The sequence below is a fragment of the Sphaeramia orbicularis genome, chromosome 12 (genome assembly GCF_902148855.1).
Source record: "Sphaeramia orbicularis chromosome 12, fSphaOr1.1, whole genome shotgun sequence".
NCBI classification, from domain to species: Eukaryota; Metazoa; Chordata; class Actinopteri; order Kurtiformes; family Apogonidae; genus Sphaeramia; species Sphaeramia orbicularis.
The window spans coordinates 7091768-7104138 of record NC_043968.1 but is presented as its reverse complement, the minus strand read 5'-3'; the positions used below and the strand labels follow the sequence as shown (position 1 = coordinate 7104138).

General features: G+C 39.3%; 1 protein-coding gene across 2 annotated transcripts in view; it reads left to right on the top strand.

Annotated features, from left to right (window-relative positions):
- Positions 1-1533: 1533 nt before the first annotated feature.
- Positions 1534-12371, top strand: part of LOC115430148 (microtubule organization protein AKNA-like) — a 37813-nt gene continuing 26975 nt past the window's right edge. For both annotated transcript variants that reach the window (XM_030150047.1, XM_030150046.1), the window contains exons 1-4: positions 1534-1869; positions 2560-3247; positions 6324-6630; positions 10056-10130. In XM_030150047.1, coding sequence (XP_030005907.1) covers positions 1560-1869; positions 2560-3247; positions 6324-6630; positions 10056-10130 — 1380 coding nt within the window. In that variant the 5' untranslated portion in view covers positions 1534-1559. The remainder of the gene's footprint in view (positions 1870-2559; positions 3248-6323; positions 6631-10055; positions 10131-12371) is intronic.

The window sequence follows — 12371 nt, the reverse complement described above, 5'->3', positions numbered from 1 at the left end:
GAATACTACTTCTGTTCTGTAAATGTCCATTAAGTCGATGTTGTTTTGTAAAATTCAGCAGAAACAAAACATACAGATGCCGAAAACACAAACACTCAAAGAAAAAAACAAAACAAAACCAAAAAAATGCTGACAGTCTCAGATTTGTTTTAAAAGTTGTGTATGTGTGGAGTTGAACTTTTCCACCAGCAGTAACTGTCACTTTGAGGTCAGCGTCTTAAAATACAGTGAGACCACGTCCTAATTACAGCTGGAGCTGGGCCGTCTCCTTTTAAGCTGCCGCTGCTGCTGTTGTGTGTCGTTGCGTGTGTTGTTGTTGTTGTTTCGTTTGTCTGCTGCTGCTGCCGTAGCGGTGGACGTGTCCTCCTCGCTGCCTGCGGTCCGCTTCACACGCTGCCAGGGTTTTATCGTGTCGTCCAGACTCGCTGCTCATTTGTGTTTGAAAAGGATGTGACTGTTTTTTGACACTGGGCCGTGTTTGTTTGTCCTTTTAAAAGTCTGTGGATCCGTGTGAGTCTGATAAAACCACACCGCAGCGCTAAGAATCCGATCTGGGATATGGATGGAAGAAGCACTTTGTTAATGAGTCTGGCTTTGGTCTTCTACCTTCTGTTGACACTTGGGCTGTGTATCAGCAAGAATCTGCCAATACGATACAAATCACAATACTAGGATCACGACATGAGATATCAGGATATATCAAGATACTGTTAAAAGGTGATTTTTTTCTTTTGTTTCTTTGTTTTAAATGATTATTTCCTTGAAGAATTAAATTACACCAGAAATATGTACAAATACTAAACACATTTTTATTTATTTATTTATCTATTCTATTCTATTCTATTAAAAAAAAAAAAAAAACATTTGCCTCTTTCAGACAGTAAAAAGGGCTTTTAGGTTGCATGAATTATCCATTATTTATCCAAATAGCCTTATCAATTTCAAAAAAACTACATTTATGACCTGCAATATCACGATAGTACTTTCATAGTAAATAAACAACAGAACAAAATACCCATGTGAATATAGAAATAAAAGACCCTGAAAATCCAAAAACAAAAATTAACCTCTGCCATGTCCGCATTTGAATGAATACCTAAAAATATCGATACAGTATCAGGAAGTGAAATATTGTGATATATTGCAATACCGGTATTTTCTTACACCCCTGGTCATGATAATAAAAAATAAGACAGTAATAATTTGGATGACATGTCCCTGTTTTCCAGATAATCCTAATAACATTTTAACAGGATTTGAAGATTATGAACTTTTGTTGTAGTTTATTGGTAAACAGAGTAAATAGAAAGTTCACATCCTGCGGCTTTACTAAATGTAATCTATTTACCTTTTAGTACAGGTCAGTTTAATAAGGCATCGGTGCCGTTCACTAACTGCATCTGCTTCGTACTCTAACATACAGATATAAACGTATTGGTGATATTTGAGGTTTTTGTCGAGCGTTAAACCAGCTGTTTGTTTTCTAGTCTAAAAGCTCAGAGGGAACATGTATCCGGTCCTCGTCCCCGGCTGACACGGTCACACCGGACACCGACTGAATGGAGTCTGTGAAGAAGACCACAGCGGGGGTGGTGTTCTGGACCCCGGCGCCGACCTGCGCCTCCCCCGCCAGCTCCGTGGAGTCGGAGGGCCTGTGGGACGACGATGAGGAGGAGCAGGCGGAGACGGACGACGACTTTTCCCAGCAGGTGGATGACAGCGGCATCATCGGACTGGAGGAGGCGCTGGGGAGGGTGGGACTAGAGGGCGCCTACGGGCCTCTGACGCCACGGGGGGCGGAGCCTAAACGGTGGGAGAGAGAACCAGAACCAGAGTCACCAGGAGAGGATGAACACAACACGTCAAACCGTGAGTCTGGGTTTTAACCCTTAGGGGTCTGAGCCTATTTTGGCCGTTTTCAGTACTTTTGATTTTACCTTTATACACTATATAAACAAATGTTTACTATACACATGCTTGGTATCTGTTTTTTTCAGCACAACTTAATCTATCTCATCTGCCTATTATTTTTTCAGTTCAACCTACTATAAAAACATAAAAGGCCAAAAAACACACAAAAAATATAAAATCTGATTTGAGAAATGTTTATAATTTCTTGCATAAATAACACACAGATGCTTAATGAACCTTTTCAAAGACTTTAAAAGTGAATATTGGTTCCAAATGTTGGTATATAAAATTAAAATTGTAGTAAATTAAAACTATACTCAAATATTTGACATAAAAGCAGATCTTTAATAGGGTTTTTTTTCCCCTAAAAGTGCGGTAATCAAACACGGTTATCATGATAATTAGAATCTAAACGGTAATACTAACCGTCTGCAATTTTACCGCGGTTTATCATTGTACCGGTAATCGTTACATCCCTTCATGGAACCCAAAGTTCTTAAATATAGACCCAGTCAGATAAAACACATAAAAGTATGAGTTTTTTTTTATCCATCTCAGCCTCAGAACAGCATGAAAAACACAGAACTGTACAGCAAATACACACATAAACTGAAACTTATCAGTGGTTTGGATTCTCTGTCGTTGCAGTTGAGGAGATAAACAGCGGTTTCCGAGTAGTGAGTCAGAGGGAGGAGTATCTGGACGTGAGAGAGCAAGAGGAGGATGAAGACGAAGAGCAGAAGACTGAAAGAAACGGGATGAAAAATGAATCCTGTAGTGATTTCAGAACTACATATACACCTGAGAGCTTCATAACCCGAGGAGCCATCAGCGAGTCGATTCGTCGCCCGTCGTTGGTCCAGACTCCGTTGGGACGTCACCGGCCTGAATCCCCCCCTGCCCCGCCCACCAGAGCCCCCCTAACCCCCCACCTTCTCCACTTCACCACCAAGGAACTGGCAGCCGCTCCGGGCATCGAAGCCGAGACGCTCCCAGACGTCAGCCTCGGGGAAAGCCTCCTAGAATCCCCCAGCGTCTCTACGAGCCTCAAGTCCAGTCCACGGTGTCCACGGGGCCCGGAGTCCAGAACCTCAGCTCGGACCGCGGCCAATCATCCCGGCGCAAAGAGTAAGATCCCCACAAAGGTATCGGCAAAAAGCGATCCGTCACCGAGCAGGAAGAGGCAGCTGTTCCCTTCAGACACACATCTAAAGAGTCCAGGTGGGACCAAAACCGGGACCGGGTCTGTGAAAACCAGCGGTCAGAACCAGATCCCACAACAGGAGCAGAGGACCACCAGAGCAAAGACCAAAGCTGTTAAAGTCGCTCAGACCAGGTAAAATCCACCTGATCCTGAACCTTTACAGTCTTCTATTTGACACAGACCAGGATCATCTGAGACCTGAACACACACACTTTATTAACACCTTAATTATCTTTAATAATTAAGATTTTTGTCCATCCCATTTCTCAGACTCAGTTCACCTGATTCAGTTCAAATTTCACACACATGTTCTGCTCCCCCAGGACAGGTGCGGCCCACAGTTGGATGGCTGAACTTCAATATCTTGAATTTTTTTACACATTTAAAAAGATTGAAAGTTAAGGCTCGTAATGAATCCCTGGGCCGGCGGGGTATCAGAGAGAAGGAGGGGCAAATACTTCCACCAGGGTGGGGCTATTAGGAAGGTCTGCTTACTTTTTCACTTGTTTCTATTCAGGTTTTAATGTTTGAAGGTTTTTCAAAATCTCCAGTAGTTATGTGTGTGTGTCATGTACTTTATTAATGTTGATATCAGTGGTTTCCAGCCTTTTTTGGTTCGTGACCCCATTTTAACGTCACAAATTTCTGGCGACCCTAGACATTCAAAATGAAGATTTTTTTTTTTTTTTTTTTTTTTTTTTTTTTTGCTAAAACTAATTGGTTCTTGATCATGTAATAGTTTGCTATACTATGTTGTATGTAAACGTTAATTTTAGAGGACCTTTAGTCGATATAATGTATCTTATTATGGATGGGGGCAGAAAAGCCAGGTGTAGATTACTGCACAAAGAGAGAATTTTATCAGTCCAGCTGTGATTTACAAGGAGGACAATTAATACTGAACAAACAAGAACTGAAACTATGAATTATGAAAGAGCTGCAGCATCTGAAACTGACCACAATGAACATTTGACAGATAAACAGAACCCCAGTGCTGCATTTTCAGACTCACAGTTTGTCTTTTATGTGTTGGGATTGTCTCTGTCAACTCACCATATATTTTTTATTAGCAAGTTTTTATTTTATTTTTATCAATTACTAGAAATTTCAGGCGACCCCATGTGGGGTCCTGACCCCAAGGTTGAAAAACACTGGTTTATAGTCTTCGGATCTCATGCATTGTTTTTCATGATCAGATTCCTCAAACAGCCCAGTCAGAGTGTATTTACAACTCGTTCTCTGTTCATTTGAATTGGATGTACAAATTCATAAACCCGATAAACCTCTTTAGGGCCTGTAAATATCAGTTTTTTCTGGAACAGGAAATTAAAATCCAATGGTTTTACTCAAATGTTAAACTTAAAGTTCGGAAGGAGGGGCAAAGTTTAAGACGTGACTTAATTAAGTTTCAGCGGTGGGGTCCTCAGATCAGAAAAGCACAGGAGCTTAGCAGTTTAAAGGGGTCATATTTTGCTTTTTTAAATAGAATTATGCGTTTTCAAACATTTGTGGTCTCCATAAACTGTAAATGCTCTGCTTGGGCCTGAATTCTTCATTCATTCAACTCCACAGGTCCATCTTCAACCCTATTTCTAAGTAATGACGCCAGAAAGGTGGTTTTGGAGCGCTGGCCCTTTAAATGCACATGAGCCACTTCAGGCCCCGCCCCCTCCAGGTTGTTGACCGTGCTGCTCTGTCCCGTTTCTCCGTACTCTGAGAAATGTGTATCGGAAGTCTGGACCTTACATGTGCAAATGTCGTGACGTAACTAGTTATAGACGCAACAAATTAAGCAGGAATTCAAACAGGTTGTAGAAATCCACTCGATTTTTGCCCGAATGAATCTAAAGATAGTTTTGCAGCAGCTGGAGGGTTCAAATTCAAACTATATGATCTATTAGGGTCCAAATACACAAAGAAATGAACCAAAGACTAATAAACGTGGGTTTAGGTAAATATGAACCCTTTAATTAACCCTGTGGGCTGAAAAAAGAGGTCTTCGTGATCTGACTGTGTGCATCACGTGTTCTACGGGGGTTCACTGTGGAACTGTTTTGTGTTGACGGAACAGAAGTGAAGATGGACAATCACACACAATGACTGATCCAATAGTCGACAACATGAACATCACATCGAACACTGAGGAAAAACAATTTGCAAACATGTTCTCGCTGATTTCATAAAGTTCTTTTTCCTTATCATTATCATTCTTTTGCTCATGTTATCATTAGCGGTGTGTGTTGGCAAGAATGTGGCGATACGATACAAATCACGACACTAGGATCATGATGCGATATATCACAATATATTATAGTGATCCACATGATGACTAGGGTTGTGTATTGGCAAGAATCTGGCAATAGAATACAAATCACAATATCACAATCACAAATCACTAGATACTGTTAAAAGGCATTTTTTTTGTTTTGTTTCTTTTTTTTTAGTGGTTATTTCCTTGAAGAATTGAATTCCACCAGAAATCTACACAAATAATAAACACATTTTTATTTGATCCTAACAGGATCTAATGTTATATCACAAAATGTTCCTGTGTTCAAACTGGAATTCTGTTTTACAGACATTACAGTTTAAGATCCTGTTCAAATGTTCATATTCTGGTAGTTCAGAACTGACATCAGAACAGTATTTTAGTTCAATCCCAACAAAGGAACTAACATTATTTAATAAAACAGTGTTAAATAAGAATAAATAAAATATAAGAAAAAAAAAACAAAAACCAAAAATGAACCTCCACAATATCTGCATTTGAATAAATACCTAAAAATATCGATACAATACTTTTTAATATCGATACAGTATTGTGAAATGAAATATTGCGATATACTGCAGAACCGATATTTTCTTACACCCCTAGTTATCATATGTTTGGTCTTTAGCATTTTCTGGAGTAAATATTTCTTTTCCGTCAGAGCTGATTTGTCCAGTTTTCCCTGGACTCATGCTCTACATTGTTGAATCAGTGCTCTTTCACTGTTGAGTTTCATGGTGTCATCTTGTTAATAGCTTTTCTATATAGACACAGAATGTACAGTATAAACATAGAAACAAATAATAAACAAAGCACAGAAAATCCTCATTCATACAGTTGAATGAGTGATGGACTGTTGTGCAAAAAATGGTGACACATTCCGACCGACCTCAGCGATTCCCAGTCCTTCTGTTTTATTCTCTTCTGTTGTACTTTCAGGGAGGGGCCTCTGAGTTTCCACACCCCTGACTTCTCCAAGGTGGAGCCCAGAGTGCGATTCCCCAAAGCCGGTTACAAACCCCCGAAGAGCCAGCGTCCCGTCAAGAGGAAGTCCCTCTCGCCCGAGCCCCCCTTCATGTTCAAATCCCCCGCTGACATCGTCAAGGAGGTCCTGCTGAGCCCCTCCGACGGACCCCCAGATCCCCCGGATTCCAAGGGACCCCCGATCGCCTGCGAACCCACCTCCGTCGTACCTCAGGAGTTCAGATGCAAAGAGCACGCCATGACGCTGCTGGACGAGCTGCAGGTTCGGATCACACACAGATGAGGCTTGAACAGGCACAGAAACACTCAGACATGATTGGATGAAGTTTTTACACGGTCGTCACCTATTAATTCACTATTTTCCTTTGGGTCAGGTTATCGAAGTTCCACACCACCCTCCTCAATGAGCGGAAAGCAAGGTTATTATTGTTAACGAAAACTAATGAAATGACGAAAACTAGAATTGAAAAAACATTTTCATTAACTGAAATAAATAAAAACTAGAATTAAAAGAAAAAAACGATAACTAACTGAAACTGTATTGTGTGTTTACAAAACTAACTAAAACAGATAAAAATTCTGGCTAAAATTCCCTTCGTTTTCGTCTTTGTCAATGTTGGATTGATACGAAAGTGATTTATTTCGCTCTAGCAATTTTATCTAGCGGCACCATACGACACTTGACGGTCTGTCACTTGTGTTCACTTGTGGTTTCCAGTCGTCTTCTGGTCCCCACTCTACCTGGAAACATGGAGACTAAAGTTGGGAGAAAGCAGCAGAGTCCTGTCTGGGATTTATTTGAATACGACAACAGAGAAGAAGAGAAAAGAGACCACTAAACTAAAACTAAGCATTTAGAAAAAAAACAAAAACTAATAAAAACTATCAGAACTGCTCTAAAAATGAATTAAAACTAATTGAATTAGAGAAAAAAAGTCAAAACTAAATAAAACTAAACTATAATGAAAAATCCAAAACTATTAGAACCTTGGTGGAAAGCCCATTCAATTCAGTTTAACTCGGTTTTATATGTAGAGCCCTATATCACAACAAGGTTACCTCACAGGGCTTTACAGAATTAGTTGGATATGGAAACAAACAACAGTCAAATAAACAGCAGATGAAGGAAATGGATTAATGTCCCGGGCATCCCCCCGTCTTTAGACTCTCCTTCTTGGCAAAGAAAAAGTCCAGCAACCCAGTGGGAAAAGGGAAACCTCGGGGAGAACCACAGTGAAGGACAGAAAGTCCACATTTCCACAGATTCTAACAGGGTTCTCACAGGGTCTTAAAGGGCTCATATTTGTCTAAACCCACTTTTCTTAGTCTGTGGTTCATTTATTTGTGTATTTGGACCCTAATAGTTCATACAGTTTGAATTTGAACCCTCCAGCTGCTGCAAAACTTTCTTTATATTCAATTTGGCAAAAATCCAGTGGATTCCTACAACGTGTTTTAATTCCTGCTTAATTTGTTATGTTTTATAACTAGTTACATCACGACATTTGCACATATAAGGTCAAAACTTCCGACAAACATTTCTCCAGTACGACATACTGTAATTCTTTATCAGCAGCAGCAGTTGTAGTCCAGACTGAAAATCTGTCCAAACTTGGAGCCCATTACCTAAAATGTTCAGTTGTCGGTTGAACGGGACAGAGCAGCACAGCCAACAACCTGGAGGGGGCGGGGCCTGAAGTGGCTCATGTGCATTTAAAGGGCCAGCGCTCCAAACCACCTTTCTGGTGACATTACTCAGAAATATTATCTATATTATAATATTATATTAAAAATATAAACTCAGAAATAGGGTTGAAGATGGACCTGTGGAGTTGAATGAAGGAAGAATTCAGACCCAAGTAGAGCATTTACAGTTTATGGAGACCACAGGGAAATGTGGGAAAATGAAGAATTCTATTTAAAAAAATCAAAATATCACTCCTTTAAAAGTCTTGAATATACAAATCTGCATTTAATACCTTAAAAAGTCTTTAAAATGATAGGTGGTAGGTGTTAAGTTCTGTTGCCATAAACTTGTTGGCTGTATTGTGTTTAAATATGTCTGTTAAACATCCGAGCTGCAAAGAAAGGAACGTTAGCCTCTTCAGTTCCATCCATTCCAATCCCACACTCTATATTGAAATTTAGGAACCAATTATCACCAACTTTACAGAACATTCAGCCCAACACATTAGCAGCCCAAGGTTCTAATAGTTTTGGATTTTTCATTGTAGTTTAGTTTCATTTAGTTTTGACTTTTTTTTTCTCTAGTTCAGTTAGTTTTAATTAGTTTTTAGAGCAGGTTTGATAGTTTTTATTAGTTTTTGTTACTTCTAAATGCTTAGTTTTAGTATTAATTTTAGTTTAGTGGTCTCTTTTCTCTTCTTCTCTGTCGTCGTATTCAAATAAATCCCAGACAGGACTGCTGCTTTCTCCCAACTTTAGTCTCCATGTTTCCAGGTAGAGTGGGGACCAGAAGACGACTGGAAACCACAAGTGAACACAAGTGACGGACCCTTAAACATCATACGGTGCTGCTAGCTAAAATTTCTTGAGGGAAATAAATCGATTTCGTATCAATCCGACACTGACAAAGACAAAAACGAAGGGAATTTCATCTATACTTTTTATTCGTTTTAGTTAGTTTTGTAAGCACAAAATACAGTTTCAGTTAGTTATCGTTTTTTTCTTTTAATTATAGTTTTTATTTATTTAAGTTAAAGAAAACGTTTTTACAATTCTAGTTTTCGTTATTTCGTTAGTTTTCGTTAGTGATAATAACCTTAGTGCAGCCGTTAGTTGCACATGTCGCTTGAGAAAGCTGACTTTGGGAACTTAAGGGACAGTTCACAAGTGAAAAGAAACCATGGGGAAGTGCAAATTTAATAATGTCTGGTTGTGGAAAAGCTCATTCTGCACCTGGTTGACATGAGTGTAGGGGAACGGCTGTGAAATGAGCAGTAAATTCTGTTCTAAGTCCTAAAAGTTTCTTAAAAAGGTCTTAAATATAACTTCAGAAACTTGTAGGAACCCTGTTCTAAGCAACAGTGTTTTACAGTGATGAGTGATGGGATGTCATTCTGCTGATGTTTCTTACTGTTCTAATGCTGCCTTCAGGTGCTGTCGGGAAGAATTCGAAATTACGTGTGCATTGTGTTCAAGTGCTTTTGTTGTCATAGCGAAATGAAAAATGGCTGACACACAATTTATTATGACCTTCTTCTTGGGTAAAACCATTTTGGATGTGTTAATTTACTGATACAGCATTTTTTTTTTTTTGTAATTTTTTATTTATTTATTTTTGCAAATTGTGTACGCTATAAATGTACAAAATCATCAGCTAGTAGCAGCAGAACGTTAATAAAAGCATTGTTTATCATTTGCGATGAATCCCTCATTGCTCTCCGTCAGGTTGAAAAGGTCAAAGGTTATTTTCATCTCGGCAGCTTGTGGATTCAAAACTGTTTCCCAGTTCTCCAGTGGAAAATACAACACGAGGGGGCGTTCATGTGCAATTTTCCTGTTCGTACCTAGTATTTACCGAAAATTCCCATAGCACATGAAGGCACCATAAGAAGTAGATCTCAGCGTCATTAAATCTGCTCAGACTCGTCCTTCGTTTCTTCCCTCTGTGCCAGACTTTTTTCACTGTGTTTCGTCTCACTTCCTTCTCTGCTCTCGCCGTAGGAGGACAACTACAGACTGAAGATTAAATGTGCTGAGGCGGCCAACACCATTGATCAACTACGTCTGGAGGCAAAGGTACTCCATCTCATCAGGCTCCAATTTGTCACTATTTAAAGTTGTGCCAGGCTTCGAAAACACTCCATACTGTCGGTCTCCCACACATTTATCATACGCTCAGCTTTTAGTCACCACATCATCGTCTTATTATGAAACTTCAGAATGATCTGTATGGTTCATTTTCTCAGCTTTACTCATTTAATTTCCTGCTTGGCCACTGGCATATTTTGGATTCCCCAAACATATTAAACACTTGTGACAAAGACACGCAGTGGAAATAGATGAAAAATAAACTTATCTGTAATTAAACTGGGCAGTAAACTTCACTTATTGTATATAACTATTAATCAAAAAAATACACTACACACTCTCTCTCTCTCTCTCTCTCTCTCTCTATATATATATATATATATATATATATATATATATATATATATATGTATAATCATATAAAATCATTTAAAATGACGTTGAATGTATTTAAGTAGACCAGTTCCTTCAGTTCAATCTCCCTCTGTAGGTTGTTCCAGGCAGTGGAACCAGAACATTTAAAAGGTTTCTTTCCCGTTCAGTTCTGACTTTTGCAACATGCAGATATAACAGATCCTGGACCAGAGGCTGTAATTATTAACACTCAGTGTGTTTCAGAAAACATATAAATTAATACTAATCATAAGAGACTGCATCAGCTTCATCGATCAGATTTCAGCTCAAATATAAAGATGAGTTGGTTTTTATAAGATAATAAAACACTAGTGCACTGACCTGAAGGGACCCACAGGTTCTAGATCCTCTGATCCACTTCATTCTTTTACTTTCTTTACTTTCTTGGTAAATTCCTCTGGCATTTTCAGTTGAATAACCTCTCAGCTGGCATGTCTGTTTCTGCACATGAAGTTTGACACCATGGTAACCTGACCCTATTGTTGATCTGTTGCTAGGTAACCCACTTCAATGATGATTGTATGATCCTGGGCATAGCAACATGGTTGGCCATTGGGAGGTGATTGTATTCCAGAGTTACTAATGTCTCCCAAAATATCGTTGCTATCAACTTGCCATTTTCGTTAGTCTCTTCCTTGACCAAAAATACAAAAGTTTGACAAACTGCAGCAGTCAGCTCTGTACGGATTTAGTGTGATGCCCGAGATACACACACACAGAGTCCACCACTTCCCTTTTATAATATAGATGTTTGATTGGTCAGTTGGACACTTTGCAGAGAGTTTATAGACCATAAAACAAGCAGATGAAAATAATCAAATCGTCTAAAGCACAATATGAAATATTTGTTATAGTAATTGTCAGAAGTGGACATAAAATCCAGAAATGACTGAAAAAGCAGAAAGAGGATGAGAGGAAGGTTAGACAAACGATGTGAAGTGGCTCCTTAAATCACCAGTAATGGGTCTGTTCATCTGCACAATCAGCACCAATTAGAATCAGCTGATTAGACTGAACGGACCTGGATGTAACGGCAGACCTCCGTCTACTGAAACACCGTCTGCCTCCTGCACACGAATCAGAGGCAGAGCAGAGGTTTAAAGGGTACCAGAAGTGAATGTTCATTTGTAGCTATTTTCAAAGATAGTCTCATTTTAATCTAAACACTGTAAATATTTACTATTCTTCTCGTTTACTGTTTGAGTTTTCATTCATTGTAAGCGTCGGTCTTTAGATGCTGTGTTTCTGCTCAGGTCACTGTGATTTACTGTTCATCGGGTTGTTGAGGAAAGCAATCATTCACTCCCTGTGTGTGTGTGTATGTGTGTGTGTGTGCGTGTGTGTGTGTGTGTGTGTGTGTGTGTGTGTGGTTTAATCCCTGTATGACACACACTTCATTTTGATGAGGTATGTTTGAGCTCGGGTTTGTTCTGTCTTCACTATTTATGAGGAGAGTGAAAGCCTACTCTTAAACACTAGATGGGGATGTTGTTGCACCAGAACATTTATCATCAAACTCTTCCTCTGATACATGAACATATCTGAGATGATTTGATTAATAATTAGGAAAGCACTCGGAGAGCGCAGACCTCTGCCATGGCAGATCAGTCACACCCCCCAAAATTTCACCACCAAAATTTAATCATGTGTTCCTTGTGCCAGTATCAACATTTCCTCAAAATTTCATCCAAATCTGTCCATAACTTTTTCAGTTATCTTGCTAACAGACAGACAGACAGACAGACAAACCTCTGGTGAAAACCTAACCTCTTTGGCGGACGTAACTAGTTATAAACCGCAGAGAAGCATCATGGG